General features: G+C 41.3%; 1 protein-coding gene across 1 annotated transcript in view; it reads right to left on the bottom strand.

Moving 5' to 3' along the window:
- Nucleotides 1-17,351, bottom strand: part of MMS22L (MMS22 like, DNA repair protein) — an 881,591-nt gene that overhangs the window by 130,955 nt on the left and 733,285 nt on the right. The window contains exon 24 of the mRNA XM_053712068.1: nt 14,801-14,970. Coding sequence (XP_053568043.1) covers nt 14,801-14,970 — 170 coding nt within the window. The remainder of the gene's footprint in view (nt 1-14,800; nt 14,971-17,351) is intronic.

Below are 17,351 nucleotides of genomic sequence, written 5' to 3' on the forward strand. Positions count from 1 at the left end.
ATTTGAGTAAAACCCTTGTCCTTGTTCCAACCGCGGAACTGGATGGATCACTCCCATTAATAAAAGATCTTGTACGCAGCGTAGAAACGCTTCCTTCTTTGTTAGGTTTGTTGACAACCTTGACAGATGAAATCTCCCTCTTGGGGGAGAGGATTTGAAGTGCAGAAGGTATCCCTGAGATATGATCTCTAACGCCCAGGGATCCTGAACATCTCTTGCCCAAGCCTGGGCGAAGAGGGAAAGTCTGCCCCCCACTAGATCCGGTCCCGGATCGGGGGCCCTCAATTCATGCTGTCTTAGGGGCAGCAGCAGGTTTTCTGGCCTGTTTGCCCCTGTTCCAGGACTGGTTAGGTTTCCAGCCTTGTCTGTAGCGAGCAACAGCTCCTTCCTGTTTTGGTGCAGAGGAAGTTGATGCTGCTCCTGCTTTGAAATTACGAAAGGAATGAAAATTGGACTGTCTAGCCTTGGCTTTGGCCTTGTCCTGAGGCAGGGCATGACCTTTACCTCCTGTAATGTCATCAATAATCTCTTTCAAGCCGGGCCCGAATAAGGTCTGCCCTTTGAAAGGAATATTAAGCAATTTAGATTTAGACGTAACATCAGCTGACCAGGATTTTAGCCACAGAGCTCTGCGTGCCTGAATGGCAAATCCTGAATTTTTAGCCGCAAGTTTAGTTAAATGTACTACGGCATCTGAAATAAATGAATTAGCTAACTTAGGAATTTAAGTTTGTGTGTGATGTCATCTAGTGTGGATGATTGAAGTGTCTCTTCCAGAGACTCAAACCAAAATGCTGCTGCAGCCGTGACAGGCGCAATACATGCAAGAGGTTGCAATATAAACCCTTGTTGAACAAACATTTTCTTAAGGTAACCCTCTAATTTTTTATCCATTGGATCTGAAAAAGCACAGCTATCCTCCACTGGGATAGTGGTACGCTTAGCTAAAGTAGAAACTGCTCCCTCCACCTTAGGGACCATTTGCCATAAGTCCCGTGTGGCGGCGTCTATTGGAAACATTTTTCTGAATATAGGAGGGGGTGAGAAAGGCACACCGGGTCTATCCCACTCCTTAGTAACAATGTCAGTAAGTCTCTTAGGTATAGGAAAAACGTCAGTACTCGTCGGTACCGCAAAATATTTATCCAACCTACACATTTTTTCTGGGATTGCAACTGTGTTACAATCATTCAGAGCCGCTAATACCTCCCCTAGTAACACACGGAGGTTCTCAAGCTTAAATTTAAAATTTGAAATGTCTGAGTCCAGTTTATTTGGATCAGAACCGTCACCCACAGAATGAAGCTCTCCGTCTTCACGTTCTGCAAACTGTGACGCAGTATCAGACATGGCCCTTGCATTATCAGCGCACTCTGTTCTCATCCCAGAGTGATCACGTTTACCTCTTAGTTCTGGTAGTTTAGCCAAAACTTCAGTCATAACAGTAGCCATATCTTGTAATGTGATTTGTAATGGCCGCCCAGATGCACTCGGCGCTACAATATCACGCACCTCCTGAGCGGGAGATGCAGGTACTGACACGTGAGGCGAGTTAGTCGGCATAACTCTCCCCTCGTTGTTTGGTGAAATATGATCAATTTGTACAGATTGACTATTTTTTAAAGTAGCATCAATACATTTAGTACATAAATTTCTATTGGGCTCCACTTTGGCATTAACACATATAGCACAGAGATATTCCTCTGAATCAGACATGTTTAACACACTAGCAAATAAACAGCAACTTGGAAATACTTTTCAAAGTAATTTACAAATAATATGAAAACGAACTGTGCCTTTAAGAAGCACAGAAAAATATTATAACAGATAAAATAATTAAGTTATAGCATCAATCTTTGTCAAAATATACAGTTTTAGCAAAGGATTGTTCCCCTCAGCAAATGATAACTAACCCAGGCAGCAGAAAAAAATACACAAATAAACGTTTTTTATATCACAGTCAATACCATCAGCACAGCTCTGCTGTAATGATTACTTCCCTCAAAAAAGGCTTTTGAGATCCCTGAACTCTGTAGAGATGAACCGGATCATGCAGGAAGAAAATGAACCTCTGACTGAGTTTTTTCTGATGCGTAGTGAAAGCACCAAAATGGCCCCTCCCCCACACACATAACAGTGAGAGGGATCAGTGAACTGCTCTAATTTAAATCAAAACAATTGCCAAGTGGAAAAAAAGTGCCCAAAATATTTTTTCACCCAGTACCTCAGAGAAAAAAACGTTTTTACATGCCAGCAAAAAAAACGTTTTACCTCAATAATTAATTGTCATTTAAAACCTATTGCAAGTCCCTGCAAAATAGGTTAAGTCTATGTATACAGTTTAAAAGCCAGAGAAGTACCATTTCCCAGAAAACTGAAGTGTAAAATATACATACATGACAGCCTGATATCAGCTACATCTACTGCATTCAAGGCTGAGTTTACATTATAACGGTATGGCAGGATTTTCTCATCAATTCCATGTCAGAAAATAATAAACTGCTACATACCTCTTTGCAGATTAATCTGCCTGCTGTCCCCTGGTCTGAAGTTTACCTCTCCTCAGATGGCCGAGAAACAGCAATATGATCTTAACTACTCCGGCTAAAATCATAGAAAAACTCAGGTAGAATCTTCTTCAAATTCTACCAGAGAAGGAATAACACACTCCGGTGCTATTATAAAATAACAAACTTTTGATTGAAGATATAAAAACTAAATATATCACCATAGTCCTCTCACACATCCTATCTAGTCGTTGGGTGCAAGAGAATGACTGGAGGTGACGTAGAGGGGAGGAGCTATATAGCAACTCTGCTGGGTGAATCCTCTTGCACTTCCTGTAGGGGAGCAGTTCATATCCCACAAGTAATGATGACCCGTGGACTGATCACACTTAACAGAAGAAAAAGGACCTTGAGACACAAGGTCTGGTCTTAACGGAAGAGTCCACGGTTGGCAAGAGGCCATCCGGACAAGATCCGCATACCAAAACCTGTGAGGCCATGCCGGAGCTACCAGCAGAACAAACGAGCATTCCTTCAGAATCTTGGAGATTACTCTTCGAAGAAGAACTAGAGGCGGAAAGATATAGGCAGGATGATACTTCCAAGGAAGTGATAATGCATTCACTGCCTCCGCCTGAGGATCCCGGGATCTGGACAGATACCTGGGAAGTTTCTTGTTTAGATGAGAAGCCATCAGATCTATTTCTGGAAGTTCCCACATTTGAACAATCTGAAGAAATACCTCTGGGTGAAGAGACCATTCGCCCGGATGCAACGTTTGGCGACTGAGATAATCCGCTTTCCAATTGTCCATACCTGGGATATGAACCGCAGAGATTAGACAGGAGCTGGATTCCGCCCAAACCAAAATTCAAGATACTTCTTTCATAGCCAGAGGACTGTGAGTCCCTCCTTGATGATTGATGTATGCCACAGTTGTGACATTGTCTATCTGAAAACAAATGAACAACTCTCTCTTCAGAAGAGGCCAAGACTGAAGAGCTCTGAAAATTGCACGGAGTTCCAAAATATTGATCGGAAATCTCACCTCCTGAGATTCCCAAACCCCTTGTGCCGTCAGATACCCCCACACAGCTCCCCAACCTGTAAGACTTGCATCTGTTGAGATTATAGTCCAGGTCGGAAGAACAAAGAAGCCCCCTGAACTAAACGATGGTGATCTGTCCACCATGTCAGAGAGTGTCGTAAAATCGGTTTAAAGATATTAATTGAGATATCTTTGAGTAATCCCTGCACCATTGGTTCAGCATACAGAGCTGAAGAGGTTGCATGTGAAAACGAGCAAAGGAGATCGCATCTGATGCGGCAGTCCTAAGACCCAACATTTCCATGCATAAGGCTACCAAAGGGAATGATTGTGACTGAAGGTTTTGACAAGCTGATATCAATGTTAAACTTCTCTTGTCTGACAAGGACAGAGTCATAGACACTGAATTTATCTAGAAACCTAAAAAGGTTACCCTTGTCTGAGGAATCAATGAACTGATTGGTAAATTGATCCTCCAACCATGAACTTGAAGAAACAACACAAGTCGATTCGTATGAGATTCTTCGAAAATGAGAAGACTGAGCAAGTACCAAGATATCGTCCAAATAAGGAAATACCAAAACCCTATTCTCTGATTACAGAAAGAAGGGCACCGAGAACCTTTGAAAAAAATTCTTGGAACTGAGGCTAGGCCAAACGGTAGAGCCACAAAACTGGTAATGCTTGTCTAAAAAGAGAATCTCAGACACTAAAAGTGATCTGGATGAATCGGAATATGCAGATACACATCCTGTAAATCTATTGTAGACATATAATGCCCTTGCTAAACAAAAGGCAGGATAGTCCTACAGTAACCATCTTGAATGTTGGTATCCTAACATAACGATTCAATAATGATAGATCCGGAACTGGTCTGAAGGAATTGACCTTCTTTGGTACAATGAAGAGATAAAATAAAACCCCAGCCCCTGTTCCAGAACTGGAACTGGCATAAATACTCCAGCCAACTCTAGATCTGAAACACATTTCAGAAATGCTGAGCCTTTGCTGTGTTAACTGGGACACGGGAAAGAAAAGAATCTCTTAGCAGGAGGCCTTAACTTGAAGCCAATTCTGTACCTTTCTGAAACAATGTTTCTGAAACCAGAGATTAAGAACGGAATTGATCCAAATTTCTTTGAAGAAAACGTAATCTGCCCCATACCAGCTGAGCTAGAATAAGGGCCGCACCTTCATAGGTACTTAGGAGCTGGCTATAGGTTTCTATAAGGCTTGGATATATTCCAAACTGGAAATAGTTTCCAAACTGATACCGCTCCTGAGGATGAAGGATCAGGCTTTTGTTCCTTGTTGTGAGGAAAGGAACGGAAATGATTATTTACCCTGGAAAGAAAGGGAAAGCAAAGTTGACTTAGAAGACATGTCAGCATTCCAAGTTTAATCCATAAAGCTTTTCTAGCTAAAATAGCTAGAGACATATACCTGACATCAACTCTAATGATATCAAAAGATGGTATCACCAATAAAATTATTAGCATGTTATAGAATAATAATAATGCTATAAAATTATGATCTGTTACTTGTTGCGCTAAAGCTTCTAACCAAAAAGTTGAAGCTGCAGCAACATCCGCTAAAAATATAGCAGGTCTAAGAAGATTACCTGAACATAAGTAAGCTTTTCTTAGAAAGGATTCAATTTTCCTATCTAAAGGATCCTTAAATGAAGTACTATCTGCTGTAGGAATAGTAGTACATTAGCAGGAGTAGAGACAGCCCCATAACCTTAGGGATTTTTGTCCCAAAAAACTCTAATCTGTCAGATGGCACAGGATATAATTTGCTTAAACGTCTAAAAGGAGTAAATAAATTACCCAAATTATTCCATTCCCTGGAAATTACTTCAGAAATAGCATCAGGGAGATAAAACACTTCTGGAATAACTACAGGAGATTTAAAAAAACCTTATTTAAACGTTTACATTTAGTATCAAGAGGACCAGAATCCTCTATTTCTAATGCAAATAACACTTCTTTAAGTAAAGAACGAATAAATTCCATCTTGAACAAATACAAAGATTTATCAGCATCAACCTCTGAGACAGAAACCTCTGAACCAGAAGAACCATTATCAGTATCAGAATGATGATGTTCATTTAAAAATTCATCTGAAAAAAGAGAAGTTTTAAAAGACTTTTATGTATACTAGAAGGAGAAATAACAGACATAGCCTTCTTAATGGATTTAAAAAATAAAATCTCTTATGTTATCAGGAACACTCTGATAATTAGATGTTGACGGAACAGCAACAGGTAATGTAACAGTACTAAAGGAAATTTTATCTGCATTAATAAGTTTGACATGACATGCAATACAAATAACAGCTGGAGAAACAGATACCAAAAGTTTATAGCAGATACACTTAGCTTGGTAGCTCCAGCACTGTGCAGTGATTTTCCTGAAGTATCTTCTGACCCAGTTGCAACGTGGAACATCTTGCAATATGTAAAAGAAAAAAACAACATATAAAGCAAAATTGATCAAATTCCTTAAATGACAGTTTCAGGAATGGGAAAAAAATGCCAGAGAACAAGCTTCTAGCAACCAGAAGCAATAAATAATGAGACTTAAATAATGTGGAGACAAAAATGACGCCCATATTTTTTAGCGCCAAAAAAGACGCCCACATTATTTGGCGCCTAAATGCTTTTGGCGCCAAAAATGACGCCACATCCGGAACGCCGACATTTTTGACGCAAAAAAACGTCAAAAAATGACGCAACTTCCGGCGACACGTATGACACCGGAAACAGAAAAAAATTTTTGCGCCAAAAAAGTCTGCGCCAAGAATGACGCAATAAAATGAAGCATTTTCTGCCCCCGCGAGCCTAACAGCCCACAGGGGAAAAGTCAAATTTTTTAAGGTAAGAAAAAATGATTGAAACAAATGCATTTATCCCAAATATGAAACTGACTGTCTGAAAAATAAGGAATGTTGAACATTCTGAGTCAAGGCAAATAAATGTTTGAATACATATATTTAGAACTTTATAAATAAAGTGCCCAACCATAGCTTAGAGTGTCACAGAAAAACAGAATTTATGTTTACCTGATAAATTTCTTTCTCCAACGGTGTGTCCGGTCCACGGCGTCATCCTTACTTGTGGGATATTCTCTTCCCCAACAGGAAATGGCAAAGAGCCCAGCAAAGCTGGTCACATGATCCCTCCTAGGCTCCGCCTACCCCAGTCATTCGACCGACGTTAAGGAGGAATATTTGCATAGGAGAAACCATATGGTACCGTGGTGACTGTAGTTAAAGAAAATAAATTATCAGACCTGATTAAAAAACCAGGGCGGGCCGTGGACCGGACACACCGTTGGAGAAAGAAATTTATCAGGTAAACATAAATTCTGTTTTCTCCAACATAGGTGTGTCCGGTCCACGGCGTCATCCTTACTTGTGGGAACCAATACCAAAGCTTTAGGACACGGATGAAGGGAGGGAGCAAATCAGGTCACCTAAATGGAAGGCACCACGGCTTGCAAAACCTTTCTCCCAAAAATAGCCTCAGAAGAAGCAAAAGTATCAAACTTGTAAAATTTGGTAAAAGTGTGCAGTGAAGACCAAGTCGCTGCCCTACATATCTGATCAACAGAAGCCTCGTTCTTGAAGGCCCATGTGGAAGCCACAGCCCTAGTGGAATGAGCTGTGATTCTTTCGGGAGGCTGCCGTCCGGCAGTCTCGTAAGCCAATCTGATGATGCTTTTAATCCAAAAAGAGAGAGAGGTAGAAGTTGCTTTTTGACCTCTCCTTTTACCTGAATAAACAACAAACAAGGAAGATGTTTGTCTAAAATCCTTTGTAGCATCTAAATAGAATTTTAGAGCGCGAACAACATCCAAATTGTGCAACAAACGTTCCTTCTTTGAAACTGGTTTCGGACACAGAGAAGGTACGATAATCTCCTGGTTAATGTTTTTGTTAGAAACAACTTTTGGAAGAAAACCAGGTTTAGTACGTAAAACCACCTTATCTGCATGGAACACCAGATAAGGAGGAGAACACTGCAGAGCAGATAGTTCAGAGACTCTTCTAGCAGAAGAAATCGCAACTAAAAACAAAACTTTCCAAGATAATAACTTAATATCAACGGAATGTAAGGGTTCAAACGGAACCCCCTGAAGAACTGAAAGAACTAAATTGAGACTCCAAGGAGGAGTCAAAGGTTTGTAAACAGGCTTGATTCTAACCAGAGCCTGAACAAAGGCTTGAACATCTGGCACCGCTGCCAGCTTTTTGTGAAGTAATACCGACAAGGCAGAAATCTGTCCCTTCAGGGAACTTGCAGATAATCCTTTTTCCAATCCTTCTTGAAGGAAGGATAGAATCCTAGGAATCTTAACCTTGTCCCAAGGGAATCCTTTAGATTCACACCAACAGATATATTTTTTCCAAATTTTGTGGTAAATCTTTCTAGTTACAGGCTTTCTGGCCTGAACAAGAGTATTGATAACAGAATCTGAGAATCCTCGCTTCGATAAAATCAAGCGTTCAATATCCAAGCAGTCAGCTGGAGTGAAACCAGATTCGGATGTTCGAACGGACCCTGAACAAGAAGGTCTCGTCTCAAAGGTAGCTTCCAAGGTGGAGCCGATGACATATTCACCAGATCTGCATACCAAGTCCTGCGTGGCCACGCAGGAGCTATCAAGATCACCGACGCCCTCTCCTGATTGATCCTGGCTACCAGCCTGGGGATGAGAGGAAATGGCGGGAACACATAAGCTAGTTTGAAGGTCCAAGGTGCTACTAGTGCATCCACTAGAGCCGCCTTGGGATCCCTGGATCTGGCCCCGTAGCAAGGAACTTTGAAGTTCTGACGAGAGGCCATCAGATCCATGTCTGGAATGCCCCACAGGTGAGTGACTTGGGCAAAGATTTCCGGATGGAGTTCCCACTCCCCCGGATGCAATGTCTGACGACTCAGAAAATCCGCTTCCCAATTTTCCACTCCTGGGATGTGGATAGCAGACAGGTGGCAGGAGTGAGACTCCGCCCATAGAATGATTTTGGTCACTTCTTCCATCGCTAGGGAACTCCTTGTTCCCCCCTGATGGTTGATGTACGCAACAGTTGTCATGTTGTCTGATTGAAACCGTATGAACTTGGTCCTCGCTAGCCGAGGCCAGGCCTTGAGAGCATTGAATATCGCTCTCAGTTCCAGAATATTTATCGGTAGAAGAGATTCTTCCCGAGACCAAAGACCCTGAGCTTTCAGGGATCCCCAGACCGCGCCCCAGCCCATCAGACTGGCGTCGGTCGTGACAATGACCCACTCTGGTCTGCGGAACGTCATCCCTTGAGACAGATTGTCCAGGGACAGCCACCAACGGAGTGAGTCCCTGGTCCTCTGATTTACTTGTATCTTCGGAGACAAGTCTGTATAGTCCCCATTCCACTGACTGAGCATGCACAGTTGTAAAGGTCTTAGATGAATGCGCGCAAAAGGAACTATGTCCATCGCCGCTACCATCAACCCGATCACTTCCATGCACTGAGCTATGGAAGGAAGAGGAACGGAATGAAGTATCCGACAAGAGTCTAGAAGTTTTGTTTTTCTGGCCTCTGTTAGAAAGATCCTCATTTCTAAGGAGTCTATAATTGTTCCCAAGAAGGGAACCCTTGTTGACGGGGATAGAGAACTCTTTTCCACGTTCACTTTCCAGCCGTGAGATCTGAGAAAGGCCAGGACAATGTCCGTGTGAGCCTTTGCTTGAGGAAGGGACGACGCTTGAATCAGAATGTCGTCCAGGTAAGGTACTACTGCAATGCCCCTTGGTCTTAGCACCGCTAGAAGGGACCCTAGTACCTTTGTGAAAATCCTTGGAGCAGTGGCTAATCCGAAAGGAAGCGCCACGAACTGGTAATGTTTGTCCAGGAATGCAAACCTTAGGAACCGATGATGTTCCTTGTGGATAGGAATATGTAGATACGCATCCTTTAAATCCACCGTGGTCATGAATTGACCCTCCTGGATGGAAGGAAGAATAGTTCGAATGGTTTCCATCTTGAAAGATGGAACCTTGAGAAACTTGTTTAAGATCTTGAGATCTAAGATTGGTCTGAACGTTCCCTCTTTTTTGGGAACTATGAACAGATTGGAGTAGAACCCCATCCCTTGTTCTCTTATTGGAACAGGATGAATCACTCCCATTTTTAACAGGTCTTCTACACAATGTAAGAACGCCTGTCTTTTTATGTGGTCTGAAGACAACTGAGACCTGTGGAACCTCCCCCTTGGGGGAAGTCCCTTGAATTCCAGGAGATAACCCTGGGAGACTATTTCTAGCGCCCAAGGATCCAGAACATCTCTTGCCCAAGCCTGAGCGAAGAGAGAGAGTCTGCCCCCCACCAGATCCGGTCCCGGATCGGGGGCCAATATTTCATGCTGTCTTGGTAGCAGTGGCAGGCTTCTTGGCCTGCTTTCCCTTGTTCCAGCCTTGCATTGGTCTCCAAGCTGGCTTGGCTTGAGAAGTATTACCCTCTTGCTTAGAGGACGTAGCACTTTGGGCTGGTCCGTTTTTACGAAAGGGACGAAAATTAGGTCTATTTTTCGCCTTGAAAGGCCGATCCTGAGGAAGGGCGTGGCCCTTACCCCCAGTGATATCCGAGATAATCTCTTTCAAGTCAGGGCCAAACAGCGTTTTCCCCTTGAAAGGAATGTTTAGTAGCTTGTTCTTGGAAGACGCATCAGCCGACCAAGATTTCAACCAAAGCGCTCTGCGCGCCACAATAGCAAACCCAGAATTCTTAGCCGCTAACCTAGCCAATTGCAAAGTGGCGTCTAGGGTGAAAGAATTAGCCAATTTGAGAGCATTGATTCTGTCCATAATCTCCTCATAAGGAGGAGAATCACTATCGAGCGCCTTTATCAGCTCATCAAACCAGAAACATGCGGCTGTAGTGACAGGGACAATGCATGAAATTGGTTGTAGAAGGTAACCCTGCTGAACAAACATCTTTTTAAGCAAACCTTCTAATTTTTTATCCATAGGATCTTTGAAAGCACAACTATCCTCTATGGGTATAGTGGTGCGTTTGTTTAAAGTAGAAACCGCTCCCTCGACCTTGGGGACTGTCTGCCATAAGTCCTTTCTGGGGTCGACCATAGGAAACAATTTTTTAAATATGGGGGGAGGGACGAAAGGAATACCGGGCCTTTCCCATTCTTTATTAACAATGTCCGCCACCCGCTTGGGTATAGGAAAAGCTTCTGGGAGCTCCGGCACCTCTAGGAACTTGTCCATTTTACATAGTTTCTCTGGGATGACCAACTTTTCACAATCATCCAGAGTGGATAATACCTCCTTAAGCAGAATGCGGAGATGTTCCAACTTAAATTTAAATGCAATTACATCAGGTTCAGCCTGTTGAGAAATGTTCCCTGAATCAGTAATTTCTCCCTCAGACAAAACCTCCCTGGCCCCCTCAGATTGGGTTAGGGGCCGTTCAGAGATATTAATATCAGCGTCGTCATGCTCTTCAGTAACTAAAACAGAGCAGCCACGCTTACGCTGACAAGGGTTCATTTTGGCTAAAATGTTTTTGACAGAATTATCCATTACAGCCGTTAATTGTTGCATAGTAAGGAGTATTGGCGCGCTAGATGTACTAGGGGCCTCCTGAGTGGGCAAGACTCGTGTAGACGAAGGAGGGAATGATGCAGTACCATGCTTACTCCCCTCACTTGAGGAATCATCTTGGGCATCATTGTCATTATCACATAAATCACATTTATTTAAATGAACAGGAATTCTGGCTTCCCCACATTCAGAACACAGTCTATCTGGTAGTTCAGACATGTTAAACAGGCATAAACTTGATAATAAAGTACAAAAAACGTTTTAAAATAAAACCGTTACTGTCACTTTAAATTTTAAACTGAACACACTTTATTACTGCAATTGCGAAAAAACATGAAGGAATTGTACAAAATTCACCAAATTTTCACCACAGTGTCTTAAAGCCTTAAAAGTATTGCACACCAAATTTGGAAGCTTTAACCCTTAAAATAACGGAACCGGAGCCGTTTTAACACTTTAACCCCTTTACAGTCCCTGGTATCCGCTTTGCTGAGACCCAACCAAACCCAAAGGGGAATACGATACCAAATGACGCCTTCAGAAAGCCTTTTCTAAGTATCAGAGCTCCTCTCACATGCGACTGCATGCCATGCCTCTCAAAAACAAGTGCGCCACACCGGCGCGAAAATGAGGCTCTGCTTATGCTTTGGGAAAGCCCCAGAGAAATAAGGTGTCTAATACAGTGCCTCAATATACCCAGATAAAATGATTCCTCAAGGCTAAATATGTTTTAAAAATGAATCGATTTAGCCCAGAAAAGTCTACAATCCTTAATAAGCCCTTATGAAGCCCTTATTTACCATCGAAATAAACATGGCTTACCGGATCCCATAGGGAAAAATGACAGCTTCCAGCATTACATCGTCTTGTTAGAATGTGTCATACCTCAAGCAGTAAGAGACTGCACACTGTTCCCCCAACTGAAGTTACTTGCTCTCAACAGTCCTGTGTGGAACAGCCATGGATTTTAGTTACGGTGCTAAAATCATTTTCCTCATACAAACAGAAATCTTCATCTCTTTTCTGTTTCTGAGTAAATAGTACATACCAGCACTATTTTAAAATAACAAACTCTTGATTGAATAATAAAAACTACAGTTAAACACTAAAAAACTCTAAGCCATCTCCGTGGAGATGTTGCCTGTACAACGGCAAAGAGAATGACTGGGGTAGGCGGAGCCTAGGAGGGATCATGTGACCAGCTTTGCTGGGCTCTTTGCCATTTCCTGTTGGGGAAGAGAATATCCCACAAGTAAGGATGACGCCGTGGACCGGACACACCTATGTTGGAGAAATAAGATTTACTTACCCCAGGACACTCATCTACATGTTTGTAGAAAGCCAAACCAGTACTGAAACGAGAATCAGCAGAGGTAATGGTATATATAAGAGTATATCGTCGATCTGAAAAGGGAGGTAAGAGATGAATCTCTACAACCGATAACAGAGAACCTATGAAATAGACCCCGTAGAAGGAGATCACTGCATTCAAATAGGCAATACTCTCCTTACATCCCTCTGACATTCACTGCACGCTGAGAGGAAAACCGGGCTCCAACTTGCTGCGGAACGCATATCAACGTAGAATCTAGCACAAACTTACTTCACCACCTCCATCGGAGGCAAAGTTTGTAAAACTGAATTGTGGGTGTGGTGAGGGGTGTATTTATAGGCATTTTAAGGTTTGGGAAACTTTGCCCCTCCTGGTAGGAATGTATATCCCATACGTCACTAGCTCATGGACTCTTGCTAATTACATGAAAGAAATTCCTAGCTAAGGAATTCATGTGCCATATAACTGCAGGTACCAGAGTCCTAACCCCTTTCAGTGCCCGAGCTCCCAAAGACAAAAAAGGGCACTTACCTGCATTCCAGTCGTCTGGTAATCAGACGACCTCACAAAGTATGGGAGGATACCACTCCTCACATAGACCTGTGGAAAAAAGAAAGACAGAGTAAACTTACTCTGGCTTTCTATACCAGGGCAGCAACCTGCTAACAAAACACAGCAAATCACACTTTGCAAGTTCCTAACTGCTTAAAAGCCACCACTGCTCTACTGAAGAGACTGACATGGACTATGGCTAGACCCCAGAAAAAAGTCAGAGCAAACCAAATCAGACACCAAACTTTACCATCTCCTTGCAACTGATACAAGCAAACAGAATGACTGGGGGTTGTGGGTAGGGGAGTGGTATTTAACAGGTGTGGTGCTCTTTCCTCCTGCTGGTCAGGAGTGATATTCCCAACAGTAATTATAGATGATCCGTGGACTCACCGTGTCATTAGAAAGAAAGCAGGATTTTTTTTTTTATTTAGGTTCTTTGCAAAGCAGACAAACAGTAACCATCAACTGGTAAAAAAATCATACTTTCACAATACAAGTTACAAGTCAAATACAGTCAAAATTGCCTTCAAAACTTTGGACCCACTTAAAGTCATATGAGGCCACTTTTGGACCTCTCAAGAAAACAGGTCATGCGTAGCTATAGTGGGATATCTTTAACGAAGGGAGGCCACTCTTGGGTCTCCGCTGAAGAACCTAAATTTGTTTTTATATGATCTATCTATATACATAATACAAAATGAAGCTCCAGTGTAGTAACGAATATTAGCTGCTGGGAGTGTTGATAAGAGCTATAGGAAAATAAATGTAAAATACTGGTATATGCAGAAATTATAATTGAATGTGGACACTTCTAATCCATCAATTTAAGTAACATCATACAGGCCATGCAGTACCTACACTTGTATATAGTAAAGGCAATACATACACTGAGGTCAGCTATTGTTATATATCCTAAGAATATAGAGGAACATAAGATACTAGCAAGTAGACACTGACTTGGTAAGATAGTAGCCTCATCTTTTGTAGTGGGGGCAAAGTGTAGATGATAGGAATCCCTCACATAAAGGGCAAAGATTATATGGCTCAGGGATAGTATAGAATTAAAGTTAGCAGTTAGGCATTGTAGGAGGCTAAAAAAAAAGTAACTTCCAGTATTGTATTAGGATCTCCCTACAGGGCATATGGAGAGAAGTGCTGGCGTATTCAAAATTCTCATAAGTGGGGTGGTACTTCTGCAATTAAACTTAAATTTCCTCTTAGATTCTGGGCACATGATGGTGGAAATTAACTTTTACCATATAGCAGCTAGTAGGTGGGAACTATTTAGGTGTCCCTCAATACGCACCTTGGTAAAAACCCAGGGAGACCTGCTATCTCGAAAGCAGGATTTTGAGTCATATATAATTTCAAAAGTTAATCCGATCCAGAACTAATGTGTGAAATGATGGGGAGAAGGCAATACTTTTTGCAGTTGAACCTTCTATCTATAATGTATTTCTTAATATTTGATAACAGAGTGAGAAATAATTTCTGACAGACACAGGACTATAGACTTGTTATAAATATCCAACAGAGAGCATGAATGCAGTTTGTAGACTTGAAGAAAAAATAAATTACATATATATATATATATATATATATATATATATAGAGTCAGTGACTGACATCTGCTTTTCTTTGCCCACGTAAGTAGAGGTTTTCACTAACCTTATCTTTATGAAATATTTTTTTGTAGTAAAAACATATGTAGCCGCAATACAAAAGCAATAAGAACGAGCATCCAATCACATACCTGGAGAAAAAGAGGTAGACTTTCTCTGATGGCAGAGAGCATGGCTGGAGGCAAACCCTTATCTTGATGATATAAAGCATGAGGCAAAAGCAGGAAATCAATGATGCGGAACAAGAACTGCTGAGCTTTGGAAGTAGCCAACATCAATGCCCAGTATTTCACAATGCATCCTGTAAAGAAGACAAGAGATGTTCAAATGGTAACAAACACTGTGCACATTTTATGCCCTGAGGGGCCTTTCAGTGTGTTTTTTTTTCTGTTTCTCAGGAAGCAAATTGATACGGTCAAACCAGCTCAGCAGGGAAAAATGGATACAAACAATATAATCTGGCATTTATTGTACTAAAATCTCTTGTAGTGAAATTTTGTTTAAAAGTGTTTGCGGGCTCAAGGGAATAAATAAATGTCAGACACATTGCACCATCACTAGTCAAATGGCATGGTTTTTTTTTTCCAGTCTTTTTTCAGTACAACTCATAAGAGATGAGCTGCTCAAGTGTATATGTTTATAAAACACTTTCAAACTCTGACAAGTCATACTACTACATATGCATGGTAATCTCTTGCATACCAATGGCAAATATAATTCACTCACAGAATAAAATATTGTTGTATTATCAAACTAACCAAAACAAATTAACTGTTTAACTTCACTATCATCACACAGGCAGTACAGGTTTTTTAGATTGTTATGATCTTTTGTCAGGAATTAATAAGCATCATGAATGTACTAGGATCTATGCGAAGTCTGACGAAGATCTGGTGGTGTGCTAAGTTTAAAGTATGGTTCATACTCCTCTACAGAAGCCAGACACAGGAAGGTGCGCTAACATAAGCGCATAGGACTGTCAGTATTCTTCTATGAATTATGCTGCCTGTGTTCCCTTTGCTAATTGTAAAGCAAATTTTGCTCCTAACGTTAAAAGTGACCTTGCAGTTATTTTAGTTAGTTCCATCAAGCAAACCTTAAAGGGACAGTAAACATCAGAATTTTTGTCGTTTAAAAATGTAGATAATCCCTTTATTACCCATTCCCCAGTTTTGCATAACCAACACAGTTATATTAATACACGTTTTACTTCTGTGATTACCTTGTATCTAAGCCTCTGCAAACTGCCCCCTTATTTCAGTTATTTTGACACACATGCATTTTTAGCCAATCAGTGCTGACTCCAAGGAGCTTCACGTGCCTGAGCTCAATGTTATCTATGTGAAACACATGAACTAACGCCCTCTAGTGGTGAAAAACTGTCAAAATGCTTTCAGATTAGAGGTGGCCTTCAAGGTCTAAGAAATTAGCATATGAACCTCCGAGGTTTAGCTTTAAATTAAGAATACCAAGAGAACATAGCAAAATTGGTAATTAAAAGTAAATTGGAAAGTTGTTTAAAATTACATTCCTTATTTAATAACTGAAAGTTTTTTTTAGACTTGACAGTCCCTTTAACAATAAAAAGGCAATACCTTGGATCCAGATTAAGAAAATGTGAAAATTCACGACCCTATAACTCAATATTAGAAAAAGACAAATACTGAGAATAAAAGTGTAGGTGTCAAAAAGAACAAAAAAAAAAATTGCCAAAAAACGTAAAATATTGTATCTCCAAATCTCGCACAATACTGGGGTAGCTTTTGAATCAAGCGAGTGGCCATAACACTATGTCTGGCCTTTCCCAATCTTGTCCAATAGCAACTCTATTGTCATAGTTGTCTACACCCGGTATGTTATTCTGCCCAAGAATGTGGGCTACCTCATTCATTTAAAAGACATCGAGTGATGTAAGCCACTGCTGTGACATTGTCTGACTGAAACCTCTTGAGAGCCCTGAATATTGCATGAAGTTCAAGGATGTAGATTGGCAACATCGTCTCTTGAGGGGTCCAAACCCCTGTACTCTCCGGAAACCCCAGACTGCCCCAAACCCAATAGGCTGACATCCGGGGTAATTAGCACCCAAGTTGGATGGAGAAAAGAGCATCTCTGAATCAAAGATTGGTGGGTCAACCACCAAATTTAGAGATTGTTTTGTCTTGAAGTCTAAAGATATCAACTCAGACAGGTTGTTTTAATCTCCATTCCATTGTTGCAACAAGTGTAGCTGTAAAGGACATAAATGGAATCTTGCAAAAAGTAGGCATCTGAGGCCTTTGGTATTGTATCCCACAAGTAAGGATGAATCCGTGGACTCGTCGTATCTAGTAGAAGAAAAGGAAATGTATGCTTACCTGATAAATTGATTTCTTCTACGATACGAGTCCACGGATTCATCCTTACTTGTGGGATATTATCCTCCTGCTAACAGGAAGTGGCAAAGAGCACCACAGCAGAGCAGTATATATAGCTCCTCCCTTCTCTCCACCCCCAGTCATTCGACCGAAGGTATAGGAAGAGAAAAGAAAAGCTAAAAGGTGCAGAGGTGACTGAAGTTTTGAAAAACAAAAATATAATCTGTCTAAAATGACAGGGAGGGCCGTGGACTCGTATCGTAGAAGAAATCAATTTATCAGGTAAGTATAAATTTCCTTTTCTTCTACTAGATACGACGAGTCC

The sequence above is a fragment of the Bombina bombina genome, chromosome 4, assembly GCF_027579735.1.
Source record: "Bombina bombina isolate aBomBom1 chromosome 4, aBomBom1.pri, whole genome shotgun sequence".
Lineage (NCBI taxonomy): Eukaryota > Metazoa > Chordata > Amphibia > Anura > Bombinatoridae > Bombina > Bombina bombina.